This window comes from Chenopodium album, chromosome 22, assembly GCF_948465745.1.
Source record: "Chenopodium album chromosome 22, dcCheAlbu1.1, whole genome shotgun sequence".
Classification (NCBI taxonomy): Eukaryota; Viridiplantae; Streptophyta; class Magnoliopsida; order Caryophyllales; family Amaranthaceae; genus Chenopodium; species Chenopodium album.
Window position 1 is genome coordinate 5384972 of NC_137855.1, and position 18272 is coordinate 5403243.

Below are 18272 nucleotides of genomic sequence, written 5' to 3' on the forward strand. Positions count from 1 at the left end.
CCCTTTTTCAAAAAAAAAAAAAAAAAATATCGTTGAAACTCAAGTGAATTTTTTTTTTCCCCTTTGAAATTGTTAATATTTCCATTAAAAGGGTTGAAAAATTAGGAGTGAATTTTGTTTTTAAAAAAACAACGAAAGAACTAAATTAAGCATTTACGAGTAGTTTGTCAGAAGTTTTTGTATTTTTTTCTAGGTTGATGGTCGCCTGAGATTATTTTTATACCAAATTGTCGCTAGGGGGTTTTTTGTTTACCAATCTGATCAATTAGTTGTAAATTTTGTGTACGTATTATTAGAAACCTACGTAGTGTATAGTACCATTGGAATCTTAATTGCACATTTTGTGTACCATTAGTATTATTAAAATTTACCTAGTTCATTAAACTCTAGCTCAGTGTACAACTAGAAAAATATCATGACTTATGTATATCATCAAAAAGTATTATGTTACCATTACATTATCTAATGGTACTATTCATTCACTTAGGGCTTGTTCTCTTCACCTTATAAAAATAAGTTTAGATAAGTTCAAACCAGTTTAGATTAGTTAAGATAAGGTCTAATAAGGCTTAATAAGTTCAATAAGGTCCAATAAGTTAAATAAGGTCTAATTCTAATAAGTTATAGTCAAGTCTAATAATAAGGTCTAATTAGTTCAATAAGGTCTAGTAAGTTCAGATAAATTCAAATAAGGGCATGTTCATTTCACCTTAATTTCAGTTCAGTTCAGTACAGTTTAGTTCAATTCTGTTCAGCTCCAATCAATTCAGTTCAGTTCAGCTCCTAATTTCCTTCTTTCATAAAATATTCATTTCAGCTCCAGTTCAGTTAAGTTCCAATCAGTTCAGTTCAGCTTCAATCAGTTCAGTTCAATTCAATTTAGTAAATGTGAACATGCCCTAAGTTTAGTTTAGATAAGTTCAGGTCCAATAAGGTGAAGAGAACACGCTTTTTGTTGGTATCTTACCACGCGAGTATATACAATACTTACCGAAAAATGCGTTTTTGAATTCCAATTGTTCCTCGTTTTAGCTTGTTTGAATTAGGGCCTGTTTTTTTTTTTTTTTTGGTTAAAAGGCTTTCATTTAGTCATTCATCATCACATCACCAAATTTACAAGAGTTCTCAAAGGCTGTGCCTTTGACAAAATAGTTCATACAAGATAAACTAGAGATTAGCAGTTTCATATACAAAAGCATGAAGATTGTTGCTACTATTAGCAAAGAAAAGTTCCCTGGGTTGGACAGAAGCTCTTCCCTACTATCTTTCGGGACAATCCTACAAAAATCTGTTGATATGACCAGCTTCTGTCTAGCCATTCTTGCTACCACATCAGCCTCTTGAACTTGGCCCCGCTTCCCTTGCTTTAATGATAGCCTCAGAAGTTGCTGGAGGAGTTCCCTGCATTCATTATACACATTAGTAAGTTCATCCCAGACCTGATCCTGCAAGTTAATCCCTTGGACCACTCTTTCACAACCCTCAGAAAAACCCCTATCCTTAGCCCATTTCAGAGAGAACAGGACAGCAAGAGCTTCCCCCCACACAACAGAAGTACATGGGACATGCAAAGCCATACCCTCACACCAATTTCCCTGATGGTCTCTACATACACACCCTATACCAGCAGAGAGAGTACTAGAGGAGAAGGAAGCATCAGTCTTTATCAGCACTTGAGGAGCTACAAGGGAGATGAAAGCAGGCAACCTAATTTTTGAAGAAGGGGATTTTGGTTGGGATAACGATAAGATCTCTTCAATCATCCAGAGAGTGGATTTCCACCAAGATTCAATAGGCATGTTATCTTTTTCAGACACCCATCTGTTCCTTCTTATCCAGATCCTCCAGCAGATGATAACAAAACAAACATCCTAAGGTTTACCCAAGTGGTTATCAGAGGAGCAGCTATTTAGATTACCACAAATCCAATCAGAGACAGAGTTAGATGAGGGGGATAAGGATGGTTGTTTGTCCCAAATTTCTACAGCTCTAGGGCAATCTCTAAGAACATGCAAAATAGTCTCTTCAACCCCAGGGCTGAAAGAACAGGAGCTTGAAAGGATAATATTTCTTGCAGCAAGGTGGGAAGAAGTAGGGAGTCTCTCCCACAAGGTTAACCAGAGAAACATTTTGACCTTGGGGGAGGAGTTGAGGTCCCAAATTGTACCCCATTTTTCATCTTTCTGAAAACCTTGATGCTTGGACATCCACAGGGAGTTATAGGCAGATTTTGAGTCAAAATACCTCCCATGAACAAAGGGCCTGTTCATATTTACTTAATTTCAGTTCAGTTCAGTTCGGCTCCAATCAATTCAGTTCAGCTCCAATAAGTTCAGTTCAGTTCAGTTCAGCTTCTGATTTCCCTCTCTCATAAAATATTCATTTCAGCTCAGTTCAGTTCAGTTCAGCTCCAATCAGTTTAGTTCAGTTCAGGTTCAGCTCCAATCAGTTCAGTTCAGCTCAGTTCAGTAAATGCGAACAGGTCCTTACTTGGGTATTTGTGTTTTAGGCTTTTAAGTGGTCTATAAATACATTGTATGTTTGGCTAATCAATAATACTCACTCCGTTTTTAAATACTTGCTCCACTTTCCTTTTCCGGTCGTTTTTAAATACTTGCTCCATTTCCTTTTTTAGAAAGCTTTTTTAATTCATTTCTCACACTTGGTGGACCCAACATAATACTCTCTCTCCTTCTATTCTTCCATTACTTTAGTTTTTACAATTTTTTATTTTCTCAACTACCCCACTATCTCCACATTTAATTACTTTCTTCAATTCTCTTAAAAAACTCTGCGCATGGAGAAATGGAGCAAGTATTTAAAAACGGAGGGAGTATATACTATTAGACACACCAACAATGACACGTGTCACCTCTTGATGTGTATTTATATATTCTTTTATTCAAAAAATTTAAGAAAATAAATTATTTACAAAAAATTATATATTTTTTTTATACATATTCCATATAGATTTAGTAATTATTATATTTAAAATAAAAAGTTTAATTTTCACAAATCTTTCTAAAAAAAATTCGGGCAATTAAAAACTATTCTTAAAATAATTTGTGACTTGCTTTACAACAAGAAAAAAGATTGCTCAGATTTTTAAACTACTTTTGTTTAGTTGTGTATTAGAAGCTAATGCAAATACCAAATCAACATATCACATAATTTTTTTTATTCTTTTTTTTTGAAAGAAAATTCCTCGGCTATTTTATTATTATAATACTTAAATTACTAATCAATAATCTATAACTACATATAATCATAGATTACCGTGCATGACACTAGATCTAACCTAGTGTTATTTTTATTTGTATACCAGTAAAAATTTTAGATCAAAATCAATAATACTTTGACTCAAAAAACTGGAACAACTTATCACCAAGTATTCTCTTCTTCCCTAATTTTTTGTCGTATTGTCAATTTATAAGTCAAATTTTGAAAACTTTAACCATATGTTTTTTGTCAACTTAAAATTACATTATACATTAAACTGAAGAGAATCGGACAAGACCTAATATTTAAGAATTCACATGTGGTTCATCACATTGTTATTAAAATCCCGATTTAAATCTTATAATTTTATGATTTACGTATGTCATAAAATTCGATTTACAATTCTACCCAATTCTACATATTTCTCTTAACTAGTATAACCTAATAATGACATTAAGTATATATATTGTCAATTACTAAATTGATCAACATACCATTGTCCGCACTATCAAAGTAACAGTCGAAACATCCATTACCAAACAATCAAATATACATCTTCACAATGATAATATATCAAACAACTACTCGACAAATTTATATTATTGTTGCAACCATAGAAAGATTTAGATAGATATGTAGAATACACATCCCCAAAATAGAAATTGTATCTCAATGCCGGGTTACAAAATTTGATCAAATTTATAGTAGATATTCTAACTACATAATGCAATTTAACTACTACTCCGTATAATTTGATCGATTAGAATTGAGATGCTATAGATAATTGTAACACTAAATATCCAATACTACTAGTAATCTTACCAAAAAAAACCCTAATTCTCGATCTAAAGGAAGCCGAAAAATCGTGACGGATAAACACGTTCCTTCTAATCAACGACATCTTGATTAGTCGAATTAGAAGAACAATAATAATTATTATTGTTATTATTGATCGAATTAACCCTAGAAGAAACTTGATGACGTAAACCCTCAAGTGAAACCTTCAATTGCTCAAGCTCCAACAACCCTAAATTATCAATCGGTTTATCCCACCAAAACCCGAACCCGCTATTATCACCACGTGGACTACTCCCATTGGACGACGATGATGACGAACCAATAACATGATCACTCTTTCTTTTCTCAACCTCAATATTACTCAAAACCCTCTTATAATGCTCAGAAAGTACACTCATACCAAACTCGTTCCCATTACCACCATTTATTATATTATTAGTATTCTCGACCCCTCTTGTGTAATCAATATACCGACTAACAACCGCGTCCGCGTTCGGGTGACCAAACGAGAAGAGCTTTCCGGCACCGGAGAAAGTGATCACGGCAACCTCGGCACCGCATAAGGAGCTTAACTCACCAGCCTTTTTAAACAACCCGGCTTTCCGTTTCGAAAACGCAACTTGTTTGCTTGGTTTGTTGATTATAGGCTTAATTTCAATCTTCTGCTTTCCGGTTTTCTTCTTCTTCATCACTATTGGCTCAATTATGAAATCTTCGGGAAAATTTAGGGTTTGATCTTCCATCCTAAAAATATTATTATTATTCAAGTATTCCTCCATTGTTATTTATTGAAATGTGGGTTTAATTATGTGAATAATAAACTGAATTTTACAAGTGAATGTATTAGCTGTGTATTTATAGAATGTGAGGAGAGAGAAAGTGGGTAAATATTAAATGATGTATGTCAGAAAACATTAACAAGAATATTTTCAAGAATATTTTTGGACACATTTTAAGGAAATAAAATCTTTGTAAATAATTGTAATTACTTCATATTAGTGTTCGCTAAGAATTCTAATGTGGGTTTTCTCAAAAAAAAAAAAAAAAAGAAAAAAAAAGGAATTCTAATGTGGGTTCCCGCGTAAAAGGATGCACCGACTTAAATGAGGTAGAAGATTGCATGGGCTGTATTTTGTAAAGATCATCAAAAGCCCAATACTTAATCACATTCTACTAGCTCAATACATTAAGGCGAAAAAAAAAGGGTTAGATCAATTTGGACTCTTAATGACTAAACCGACCCCTAAAATCGTAACAACACCTTTTCGGTATGCAAAACGAGAAAAAAATTAATTAGCTGACCACTAACGAAACTACTTAACGTTAGGTTAACGGCAAGGACATGATGTGTTAAAAAATTATGTTGAGCTCATGAACAACCCACATGTGAGCATTCTTCTTGTCCCACACTAAAAAGGGGGAGTGTAGTGGTAATGAAATCCCACATTGAAAGAATTCAAGAGTTACCACCACAATATAAGGCTAAGGGGCTACTCCCCTCATTGCCATATGGTTTTAAGGTGGAACCTCCTTGGTCTTGTAAAGTGGTGGACTTACACTATCCCGTAACGGGTGCGGCCCATAGTTGGGTGTGGAAGATCAACACTACCCCCAAGATTAACATAGACTAAAACACGGTTGCAACAAAAATCAGTAACTGCAATGGTAGAGTCTGCTGCCTTAATCACAACCGTCAATTCAGGATTTTCACTTTCAATTAGGGTCTTGGCTATTGTTCCTTCCTTTCCAAGCAACTCTGGCCACTCGTACTTTCCCCCTATTCATTCATACATAGCTACATATTTTTATATACATAAATACAAGAAAATTGATCTATTAGCTCATTCATGATTATAATTAAAATTGATCAAAGATTGAAAAACTAATTATTATCTATATGATTGTATTTCCAAAATTAACGAATACTAATAGCTACTAATTTAAGTAACCATACCTTGAGAATTATAATTGATTAACTTTGTTTTATAGCATATGATTAGCACAAAGAAGATATCAATAGCTATTAAGTATTTGCCTTACCTTGAGTGCAGCATGAAGAAGTGTCACAATGCTTAGGATTAGCACAAGGTGGATAGCCCATTTTTAATTGATTTTTATTAATAACTCAGTTGTTTGTATTTGGTGTTAGTTGTACATTCAGTGTTCTCAGCTTTATACAATGTCATCAGATCAGTTATTCAAAGAAGAAATTCACTAATTTACTTTTGTAAAAAGAAAAAAATCAGACTTGATTTTATTTTTGTAAAAAGAAAAAAAAAATCAGACTTGATTTTTTTTTTTTTTTTTTTTGAGGGGAAAATCAAACTTGATTTTTTTTTTTTTTTTTTTTTTTTTTTCGTTTTAGGGAAAAAATTAACTTGATTATTACAAGTATTTTTTAAAGCAGACTTCATTAAACTTGATTCTTTGCCTTTTACACTTTATTGTCAATTATTACATATTAATTTTTATTTATCATTGTTAACTTATACTAGTATGTATTCTAAAAAGTACTCGCGCATCGCGAGCATAAAAATTAAGTCAGATTAAATGTGTTCACATTAGTCACGAGCATAGTTGTCAGGATCGGGACCCTACTTTAAATCGGAAAAGAGTGATAGGATCGGATCGGTAAAATCGGATAGTTTGATCATAAGATTCTACAAAAACTCGTAAAAGGGGTGATTAAAGACAATAATATTACTTATTATATGTGATTCAGGGTAAAATTGATATGATGCTAAAACCGATAATTTTTAAATAATTAACCTTGTTTAAGACAATGCAACCCAAAAAATAATTTAGAATACTAAATAATCTAAAATTTTGGTAGGATCACACTATAAATTCTTAAATGGACCTGGTTCACACTAATTTATTGTGGACCACTAACATTTGAGAAACTATGTTTGTTTTATTAGTAAAAAAAAAAAAGTCACTATAATAGCAAAAAAGGTCTCTATGTTGAAATAAAAGTCATTTTGGTAATATATAAGCTATAAGAGGTTAATTTTTTTTAACGAAATATTTTATATACTGGTTAATATGAATTATAAAGGTCAATATGTTAAAATTGGGTCATAACGTTGTACTTTAAGTTCAAAATAATATTAAACGTTATACTAGTTTTAATATAGGTTACTATGTTAAAAATAAGGTTACTATGTCAAAACTAAGGGTCACTATGTTCAATATAATGTCAGTTGCGTGTTTATAAACATCGGGTTCCACAATAACATAATTGTGGACTAGGTCCACGCAAGTCTTTTTGGAATCACACAGGATCAAGTAGGATCTTACGATCCTACACGATCCTATCCGATATGATCGTACCATACTTGGGTTGAAATTCTTCATCATTTAGTTAATTTGTAGGATCGGGTAGATATGATTAATAGCGAATTAGCGATCTTACCGATCCTACTATGATCCCACCTTACTTGCGATTTTGCTGAAGATTCGGATCGTTTGGCAAAAATTGAAGTCGCCATCCTAATAACAATGGTCACAAGACTCCGCCAATGTCAGTTCTCATATCCTCTCTATATAACCCTATTAACAACGTCATGTTGTCACTTGTTAAAAGGACCAACAACTCAAGCAACTCTGGATTGCTTTATATACTCTATCACCCATTCACGCTCCCTCATGATAGCCTTTTAAATTTGGGCTTGAAATGTGAATGCAGCATACGCTCTGCACATACCTGCGTAAAATATCCTACTTCAAAGTGGGGTGGATAATGAGGGTTGAACTGTGATCTTTGTGTCGCGTTGATTTCAATATCATATATATTAACGATTTACATTGGTTAATTCAACCAAAAGATTAAACTAATAGTTGTTTTACAAGATTGGTTGATACACTTTATAAATACTAAATAGTACGTCTTTATTTGTTTTACCCCGACCCATTGATAATACATATGTCTAAGTTTAAGTTTAAGTTTAAATTTAAATTTAATGTTTATGGTTCGGTGATTCGGTCCTTTACCAATGAATCAATGATTTTATCAGACATAATTCACAAGGTCATTCACACTTTGGAGTACAACGCTTCTTTCTATACTACTCAAACCAAGTAACCAACTACATAATAGCCTTTTATTATGTATTCCTTTAATTATTTCCTCTATATTTTCATAATTTAAATTGAAAGTTGATAGACTAAAAAATAATAGTCATATAAGAAATTATTTGACTCTCATCAATCGATCATGTGGTAGAATAGTCTTTATTGCAATACCACATAACATTATTTTAGGAAACACGAGGGTGTGGAAGGTCAACATAACCCTCCGCAGTAATAAAAATCAAAACACGATTGCAACAAAAATCATCAATTGGATCTAACGAGTCCTTGAGCACAACCACAGCGTTAAATTTGGGTTTTCATGTTCAATGATGCTCTTGGCTTCCGACACCGGCTTTCCTAGCAACTCCGGCCACTCGCACTTTTTCCCTAACAAAATAAATAATCGTATATCAACAATCAAACAAAACATTCACGTACTCCATACATATAGAGTTTACATTTACACACGTTCATCGATTGAGTTATTGCTTGTTAAAGCTTGTATACATAAAATAACTAGAATCATAGGCTTTATAGGTACTAAATGCATGTGCACATTAAAAAACTAAAATATAAAATATAAAAAGAAAAAAAAAATCATAGAGTATATATGGAATACATATACGTATATATATGTAATATAAAGTTTTAGACACTACTATGAGTTATTAATTTATTATGCAATATAATTATGCAAATGTGGACATTTTTATGACTCTACAAAAAAAAAATGCGGCAAACAAATAAAAAAACAAAGGTATAGTCGTAGAACAAAGTCACAAATTATATGCATCACTCCATTTTAATTACTACCATACCGTGAGTGCAGCATTCAGAATCCTTACAGTGACTAGGATTCAAACATGGTGGGTAACCCATTCTTTGATATACTTTTTTTTTTAAGAAAAAAACTTCAATTTGTTTTGATTTTGGTTCTCTCTCTCTTTTATATAGTACTCCATAAAACGTCATTTAATATCATTCTTTTTTTTTTTTTTTGAAAGGGTCATTTAATACGAGTATCATTCTAATTGAACATAATTATTGGCCAATTTTAGTCTTACCGTCTTGTAAAGGAAAAAATCATTGGCTAATTGATACCCTTTCATTTTTTAATTGGGAGATAATATTCATATATAATACGCTTAATTAGCTCATTAATATATCCTTTCATATAATTTTTTTTCTTAAATAATTTCAATAATTTTTAATTTTTATGAACATTCTGTTTGATTTATTGACTTAAATTAGACCAAATCGTGATCACCTAATAAATTATATGAAGTACAAGTATAATTTTTCGGAAATCATGATTTCCTAATTATTATAGGGCAAATAATCTTGATGACTTTAGTAACTTAAATTATTGACCAAATTTTCTAAAAATAATTGAACAAATCTTGATGACTTTAGTAACTTAAATTATTGACCAAATCATGATCTCCTATTAAATTAATTTATGCATGTATTATTCGAAAATGGCTTGATATTTCAATGCTTGAACTTTAAATTAAATCCGACATTTGGTGATTTGGTAGGGGGACATCTTTGATTTTGAATAAAAATCTGATGCCGAGTAAAGAGAAAACTTTATGACTTAAATGAGGCATATTGCATAAACGAATACACAATAACACACAATATGTCTAACCCAATTTCTTCTATTAGATTATCATGCATTGTCTTAAAACATGCATTAGGCTATCATGCATTGTCTTACAAGTACGAAAATGAAGCACGAGTACTATTGTTTTTTTTTTTCCTTCTTCTTTTAATTTTGAACGGGCACGAGTAGTAATCTAGTTTGTTAACAAATCAATTAGTTTATATTTAAAATTAATTAGTTATGACTTATGAGAGACACTTACATTGGGCATTATATATTTTTATGTGGTCATCACGCGGCCTCAGTTCCTAATTTCCTTCTCTTATAAAATATTCATTTCAGTTTAGTTCAAATCAGTTCAGCTGAGTTCAGTCAATGAGAACAGACCCTTAACTTCATCTGATTAGTTTTGTTTGGTTAATTGGTTATGAGTGTTAGTGAACAGTACTCTGATACACTCACCCTCTTAAACTAAAGTACCCTTGCGTCCTAAAATTCCAATAGTTTTTGGTGTATCCTTTTGCATGACTTTCAAATTTTCAATGCTGCGCTTATTATTTTATCTTGGTTCAAAAATAATACGGAGAGCGAGCACGTTAATTTGGGACAGATAAAGTTTAAATGTTTAATACTTCGTATTGATTTTTTTAAGTACATTTCGAGATTAATCATTAATCAAGCAAGCTCAATTTCACATACCATGTTTTTTTTATTTGATTTACATTGATATAAAGATTCAAAAGGGGAACAACACAAAAGGAACAAATATACTATTCAAATTTAAATTAAGATGCGCAAAAGTTAATACTTAATTAATTCCATTGATATAATTTGTGGTAATGTCACATTTATTCAAAATAATTCGAGCAACCAAACGAACATTAAAACTCGCTAATAACAAATTCGTCCTCTAACCAATACGAGGATATGGAGTAACAACAATATCTTGTTTAGCATAAATTATGACACGATCGCAGCAAAATTCTTTAGGACCATCATCTAAATATTCCTGAGTTTGAATCACAACATTCACTTCTGGTCTGTCATGCTGAATGGTATCCATGGCTTTGTTAACGTCATCGCCTACCACTTCAGGCCATTCAGAAGAAAAAACAAAATCAACATAAGACGAACAAAGTACTCCATACTTTATATTACGTACAAAATTTACTTATTACCATAAATTTTTAGTTATAAATTATTCGTACTACTAATTATGAAAACTACACATTTAGAACAAAAAATTGAAACAAATTAACAAGATCTTTCTTCAAAAAAATAAAAATCAATGAATAACTCCTTATTTTATGAACACAAATTGTTAGTTGTTACCTTGACTGCAGCATGCCGGATCATGACACTTGTTAGGGTTGTCACAAGATGGGAAAACCATTGTTGGATAATTAATTCTTGAAAATTTTGACCTCTTTAATTTGTTTTTTATTCTTTAGTTTGTATTTTTGTAGTTATTATTTTTGTGCTTTATATAGAGCAGTATTTTGATTGATGACTAAAATACACTGCTATAAAATGGCCAATTAAGGCAATTATTACTTTACAAAAGAATGAAACAATAATTATTACTTTTCCAAAGAATGATCAATTATAATTGTTTTCTATTTTAAGGTACTAATTTCCATTTCCTATTTAATTGATTTTTATTTCTATTTTACTAGGTAAGGAAATAAGAATTATAAACATATATGTTAGAAAAACAGAAAGATTATGACCAAATCATTACTGATTTCCTAATTAATGCAGTAGTAAATATTATTGAACGAATCATGATCCCTAATAATTTAATTTATTTACCAATTCATTAGTACCACTTAAAAAATTAATTTATTTATTGACCATAATGACTAAATCATGATTCTAGCCCTATTCTTTTGAGTTTCTTTAATTAATTTTTGAGTTTATTTAATACCACTGCATAGAATGTCAAGAGGAGAGTGAAGGATAGTTCAAGTGGTTAGAGCTTCTCTCCCGATTCTAGGATCGATTCTCACCCCCACTCTTGTACTCTAGCTCTAAACACCCAAAAAAGAAAAGGCCTGAGGGGTCATCTTTTAAAGTCATGTTAGAGGTTAACGTTGGAGAAAAAGTCAATTATTGCCGGATTCCGACCTCAAGATCCTCCCAAACAATAGAGTAAATTTATAAGGTCCTTTTAGACCACTTTAAATATATAAGGTCCTTCCAGACAAGAAGTTAACATATATGTCCCTTCCAGACAAATTTTCCTTTTTTCAATTAACTTATGTATTTGAGCTTAGTATCTTATTTTATGAACTTAGTTGGGCACATAACTAGAGTGTTTGGTCCACAAACAAGGTATAAGGAAGTTTTATATTAAAGCCAATTAGTGATAGTATGAGACCATTTTTCCTCTTTATTTTTCTAATGTGGGACACTTTTAAGAGGCGTTTGGATCGCGGATTATGGGTATGAGGTATGGGTATAATGACCAAAACTCATACTATATGTTTGGTTGTCAAAAATATGAATTTTAAATCCATACCTCAAACTTGTGAGGTATGAGGTTTAGAAACCTTAGAGAGGAGGTGGGTTTGGCTCATTTCATTCCCTTACGTATCAAATACATGAAATTTAAGAGGGGATGATATTCTATTCCAGGATTGAACCAAACACATGGTATTAAGTATCAAGTTACAACCTGATACCACCTTAACCATATTCCCGATTCCAAACCTATACCACTCTGCGAACCAAACGCCCCCTAAGTGGTTTACAATGGGTTTCAACATATACTTCGTAACTTATTAAATATGACATTTGACATGCTTAAGCTTGAAGTCCTGAACATTAAGCATTAAATAATTTAATTAAATAAGATCAACATTATTGTTCTCACGATTTTCTCTCTTCCTCTTAATCAAAGGTATTAGCTTTAATTTGCGATGCTAAGTTAAATACTTGATTTCGATCCATTTATAATTTGCGATAATGTGAAATTTTATTCAGCAAATTTCATGCAACAAACATTATTAGTAAAACTCCGATCCCAATTCCTCTATCCAATTTGAGGAAATGGAATGTCAACAAAGCCATCACGGTTTGCATAAATAATAACACGATTGCAACAAAAATCAGGATTGAAATTATAAATCCCCTTAGTCTCAATCTCAACCGTCAAATCAGGATTGTCACTTTCAATGATTTTCTTGGCTTCCGTTGCAACTTTCCCTAGCAATTCTGGCCATTGATACTTCTTTCCTACAGATTCGTAAGAAGAACAAATAAGAAAAACACGACAAAATAAATCGACAAATGTATATAGAAAAATACTTCAATTCAAACAAGTCTTGATCGAATGACAAAAACTAAAGGCATGTGCAAGAAAGACCACAAGTTTAAACCTCGGTTTCACATTTGTAACACGTAATTAATTTTGCCTCTATGGCTTTTTTAATTCAAACAAAAATAAATAAATTGTACTATTTTATTACATATGATGCAACAAATCACATCAAAAAGAGCAATTAAAGTCGACCTTTATTAGAAAACCAACAAGCTAGACTAATTAAGGGGGGAGATTTTTAATCAAACAATCACCCTATTACTTTATTAGGGTCGACATCGTTTTAAAACTAACGTTATTCAAGAAGACAAATAACATCATATAATTGAGAAATTAGATGGAGTTAAAGGATGAGTATAGACTGTTTTTACGAACAAAAAAATACCAGATAGATTTGTCACCTTGACTACAACATGCAGAATCCTGGCAACCTCTAGGATTGTCACAAGCCATTGTTGGGATAAAACCTCTTTGTTTTTTATCTTCACTTTGTAAATATGTGTATATGTTTTGTTTATATGATTTTACTGATTTATATAGGCATTATTTTTTTTTTATATATAGACTATAATAATGTACTTTAAAACTGACCAATTATTGAAGCCCTCTTAAATAAAAAGGATAAATACATTAATAGTGGTGATTTATTTCCTTATATTATGATTATTAATAGGCATTATTTGGAAGACTATAATAATGTACTTAAAACTGACCAATTATTGAGGTCCTCTTAAATAAAAAGGATCAAAACATTAATAGAGGAGATTTATTTCCTTATACTATGATTATTATTGATCTCATTCTATTTCTATTATTACTCCGTAATTGTTTTCACTTGTAACATTTGACCATAGACTATATTAGATATGCGTCTGAAGTGTGTTTTAAATTTCAAAAATAACATGTACACGAGGTCCATCATTCTTTACTTTCACTATTTTCTTGACATGCATGGACCATGGTTTGATTGCTTTGAACATTATTTAAAAAGATTAAGAAAAAAAGAACTAAGGAAATTTTAGGCGGTTTATGTGAACATTGCATCCTCAATAACTCTCTTATACGAGTATATACAATCATAAGAATACTTGTGTAAGAAATGATACTCGTGAGTGCTATATATGAAATGAGTGATACAATGTTTAGGGTTTACGTAATACTTTTACTTTTATAGAAAATTAGGACTTTCCCCACATTCACCTTATTTTTTGCTAAATTTGTTCACCTAAAAACTCAATTTGATTTATTTTTGCTGATTTATTGTGGTAATTCCTCTTTGAAATTATTAATAATCTTCATTAAGGGCCTGTTCACATTTACTAAATTGAACTGAACTGATTGGAGCTGAACTGAACTGAATAGAGCTGAAATGAATATTTTATGAGAGAAGGAAATTAAGAGATGAACTGAACTGATTAGAGCTTAACTGAATTGAATTGAAATTAAGCTGAAGTGAACAGACCCTAAGTTAAATTTGATCTTACCGTTTCAATTGAGAGTAACTTTTACTAAACATGATATTTTCAAGGTTGAGTATATTGGGCCGTAGAGAGATCGAGTATCGGTATATTCTTTTTTCATGGTCCATTTGAATTTTACTCATAATTCTCTAATTTGCACCATGTAGTTCTTCATAGTTCATACGAACCAAAAATTCAGTCGTTGGGAGTCGAGCAAGTTGATGCATCTTGAACTTAACTTAATCAACTCACCTCAAATCATCCTCAATCAAATTTTCATAATTTAAAAAATTATCCAGAATTTCTGATGAATTTTAACCAGTTTTTGAACTAAGAAATGAGAGAAGTGGGTCACATGAACAAGAGATATACTTGTTGTCCCAACCTAAAGCAAGTTCACAAAAAATAAAACACCTTTTTGTAGCTCCTAAGGCAGTTTCCCAAAACTGTCTATTTTGGCCGTTAAATAGGGAGATATGAATGCTCATTCTGAATACCCCAGCAACAATTCCGGTATTGATTATTAGGTTTGCTCTACTTGACAATTTGGCATTCATTTATCTCAAATTTAGTACATGGATGTCAATCTGGGGACGGAAAGAGTAAGAGGATTTCTACGCGTTTAAAGTGCTCCTTATGGATTGAGCCTCCAACAGAAGGTTTCTTCCTTACCACTAGATCACACACTTAAGATCAGATGAAGGAATATGTGTGATAATTATGAATCTCTATTATTACATACAAATGTACAATTTTTGTTCAATTTGTAATTGTTTATATACTTACAACTATACGTGCCTTCAAAAAAAAACATATACGTACTTACAACTATACGTACCGAATTAAAGAAAGTAATTTAGTGTTAACAACATAATACTTTCTTGATGTATAATCCATAACTCGAGTATAGGTTATAAAACAATATTGATTTTTGAATAATAATTTTTACCATGAATTAAATTCAATATGAAATTTGACTATGGAACTATTTGATACAAAAATTAAGGCAAAAAGAAAGCCAATGAGAAGAACATCTTCTGATTCTCAAAAGTGACAAAAATTGAAACTTTGTTTTTTTTTGTTTTGTTTTTTTTTTTTTTTTGAAAGCCTTGAAACATTTAAATAAATTTGGGCGTGGCCTTTCCACGTCTAGTACCTCCTTAGGTAGTTTTATTTTCTCTGTTTTTTAGCTTGTTTGCTTTGTTCTGTTTTCTTTGCTTTTGGCTTGATCCTCCATTGAATCAAAAAAAAAAAAAAAATTTGGGCTTTCTATCATTGAGCTTATAATGTTCGTCCGACTTTTTTCATAATTGATTTTAAATCTATGATACCAACTAAATATAATTTAATACTAATAAGATTTATAAAAGACTTACTCCCTCCGTCCCAAAAAGAACGACTCATTTGGCCAAAACCTTGTCTCAAAAAGAATAATCCATTTGCATTAAAACACCCACCAATTTGCTACAATATTTGTGCAAAATTAGCTTCTCCATAAAAAAATTTGATTTTTCATGTTATTTTATTACTTTCTCTCTCTATGTTTTTACAAACCCCATGTAAATTTATCTTTCTAATATACTTTTACTTCTTTTTACTTTTACTTCCTTAATACCCGCGTAATCAACCCAAATGAGTCGTTCTTTTTGGGACGGAGGGAGTATATATATATAACTCGTGTTTTTAGGGGCAAATACTTTTCATTTTCCATTATTAAAAGTAACAAACACAAAACCGTGTTAATTGCGTATTAACAAATACCCTTGTCTCCCTAATCTCACCACCCCTACAGCCCTACTCTTTCTCCCCTCACATATTTCTTCTCTAACAAGTATCTGAATCTCACACAAATCAATATATATATTAAAACTCCAATGCAAGGTGTTACAATCCGCCACGTGTTAATTTCCCCCCTAAATAAGCCAAGTCAGCGAAATTACCACATCAATGCCACATCATCAAACCATATCACCTTATTCACCTTATTAAAATAGCAATATTTATATTGATTCACCCTATTAAAATAGCAATTGATATCTTTATTTTAAAAAAAATCCTAAATATGAGAAACATAGGAAGTAGTCGAAGTACAATACAATATTGTGAGATCAAATACAATTCTTTTAGTTTCCTTTAAAATTGAAAAATGAAAACAAAGAAATAAAAAACAAGGTTCCTCTTCTTCCTCTATCAATCCTTTGATGGTGAATACTCATAGTATTTAACGAAACACAAACAATCCAAATAAAGTCCCAATTCTTTAATTTTGATATCAAGAAGAGGTAACCGATCTATGATTTTGAGAAGCATCCTAAGTGAATTTTGGGTTTTAATTGTCTTGATTGTGAAATAAAATCATTTAATTGCCTTGATTGTATAATCAATTTTATTAAATACAATAATTGAGATGATTATAAATTAGTTGAATAAGTAATCGTTATGAAGATTGTGACTACAATATTTTCAATTTTTGACTGACTAAATTATTCAATCATTTAAAGAGTAATAATTTGAATTGCCGAAAAAAAAAATAGACTACACTATTGAATTGCCCAGTTAACAGTTCACTTTTTTCTGGCTAAATTTGTGGAATTAATGGCTGAATTAATATGAGTGACATTAGTACTACTACTCAACCTTTCACTATAAAACTAACCATATTATGCCGCAAAGTTGTAAAAACGTTCTAAAAGTTTACATACTTGTATTTCATTGAATTTTGTTTGAACTTATTGCGGTCGAGTAATCAAGCAAAGGTGTTTTGCTTTGAAAATATCCTCATTTTATTGATTTGTGGTAGTAGCTATTGTCGTGGAGTGATTAAAAAATCACCTAAATGTTCCATTTTTTTTAAGGGGTTGTCAATTTCTTAAATGTCAACTTATGAGGCACGAACAATACGTTTAAAGTTTGTAAAGCTAATAATACAAATGAAAAACCTATTCAAACTAATCCCAAAACCACCCTAACTTAAAAACTTGATCAATAGCATCATTTGTTCTGTTATTTTCATTAATTTCCTTTTTTATGTTGGAATTTGCAGAGTCGTCTGAGGCTAATTTCAGTGGTCGACACTTGACACTTCATTTCAATAGCCTAAGGTATTTTCTTCTTATTATGCAAATCAATTTATAAAAAATGTAAAGCGTAATTCCGCTTGGGTGTCTGTGTAATATTATGATTAAAGCTCGGTTTACTCTGTATAGTTGGTTAATCTCTCATTGTCACTTGTGATCAAGTGAGATTCTAGCTCAATTATCACCCTTTCATGTATGTAATTACATCAATTTATTTTTATAAAATCAATTTCTGAGTTCTTTATAGAAGGAATGCTATGGGCTTCAGACTGTAATGTCAGTGAATAATTTCAAAGTAAGTTAACTGTTTTAGCTTAGTACAGAGGGCTTAAACAATGTAGTTTTGTAATTTAGATAGTATGTTTCATTTACTTCCTTAAAAAAAGAATATTAGTCATGGTAATTAGTTGGCATGTAGTTCAGAAATTGCTCATAAGTTACAACTACAGGCATATGTTAGCTACATATTGTTGATCTTTTTAATTTTATTTACCAACCTTTATAATTTTCCATATTCACACACACAACAATTGATTTACTAACTTTGTGGAATATGGAGAAATATTCTAACAAAATTATAAGCCTGAAATATCACAACATCTACAAACAACAAAGAAACAAAAAAATCGGGGCATCGCCGGGTCACTAACTAGTTTATAAATAATCAAACAAAAATAAATAAATCCTACTTTCGTTTTCTTTTGACAAAGTACTCT

General features: G+C 31.2%; 1 protein-coding gene across 1 annotated transcript; it reads right to left on the reverse strand.

The window, feature by feature from the left end:
- Window positions 1–4106: 4106 nt before the first annotated feature.
- LOC145606283 (agamous-like MADS-box protein AGL62) lies at window positions 4107–4796 on the reverse strand. Its single transcript, XM_081662306.1, has one exon. The coding sequence runs from the start codon at window positions 4794–4796 to the stop codon at window positions 4107–4109; it is 690 nt and encodes a 229-aa protein (XP_081518432.1).
- Between the last annotated feature and the right edge of the window lie 13476 nt (window positions 4797–18272).

What these genes read in the sequence shown, in the direction of transcription:
- LOC145606283 (XM_081662306.1), bottom strand. Translation starts at nt 4,796, where the DNA reads ATGGAGGAATACTTGAATAATAATAATATTTTTAGGATGGAAGATCAA.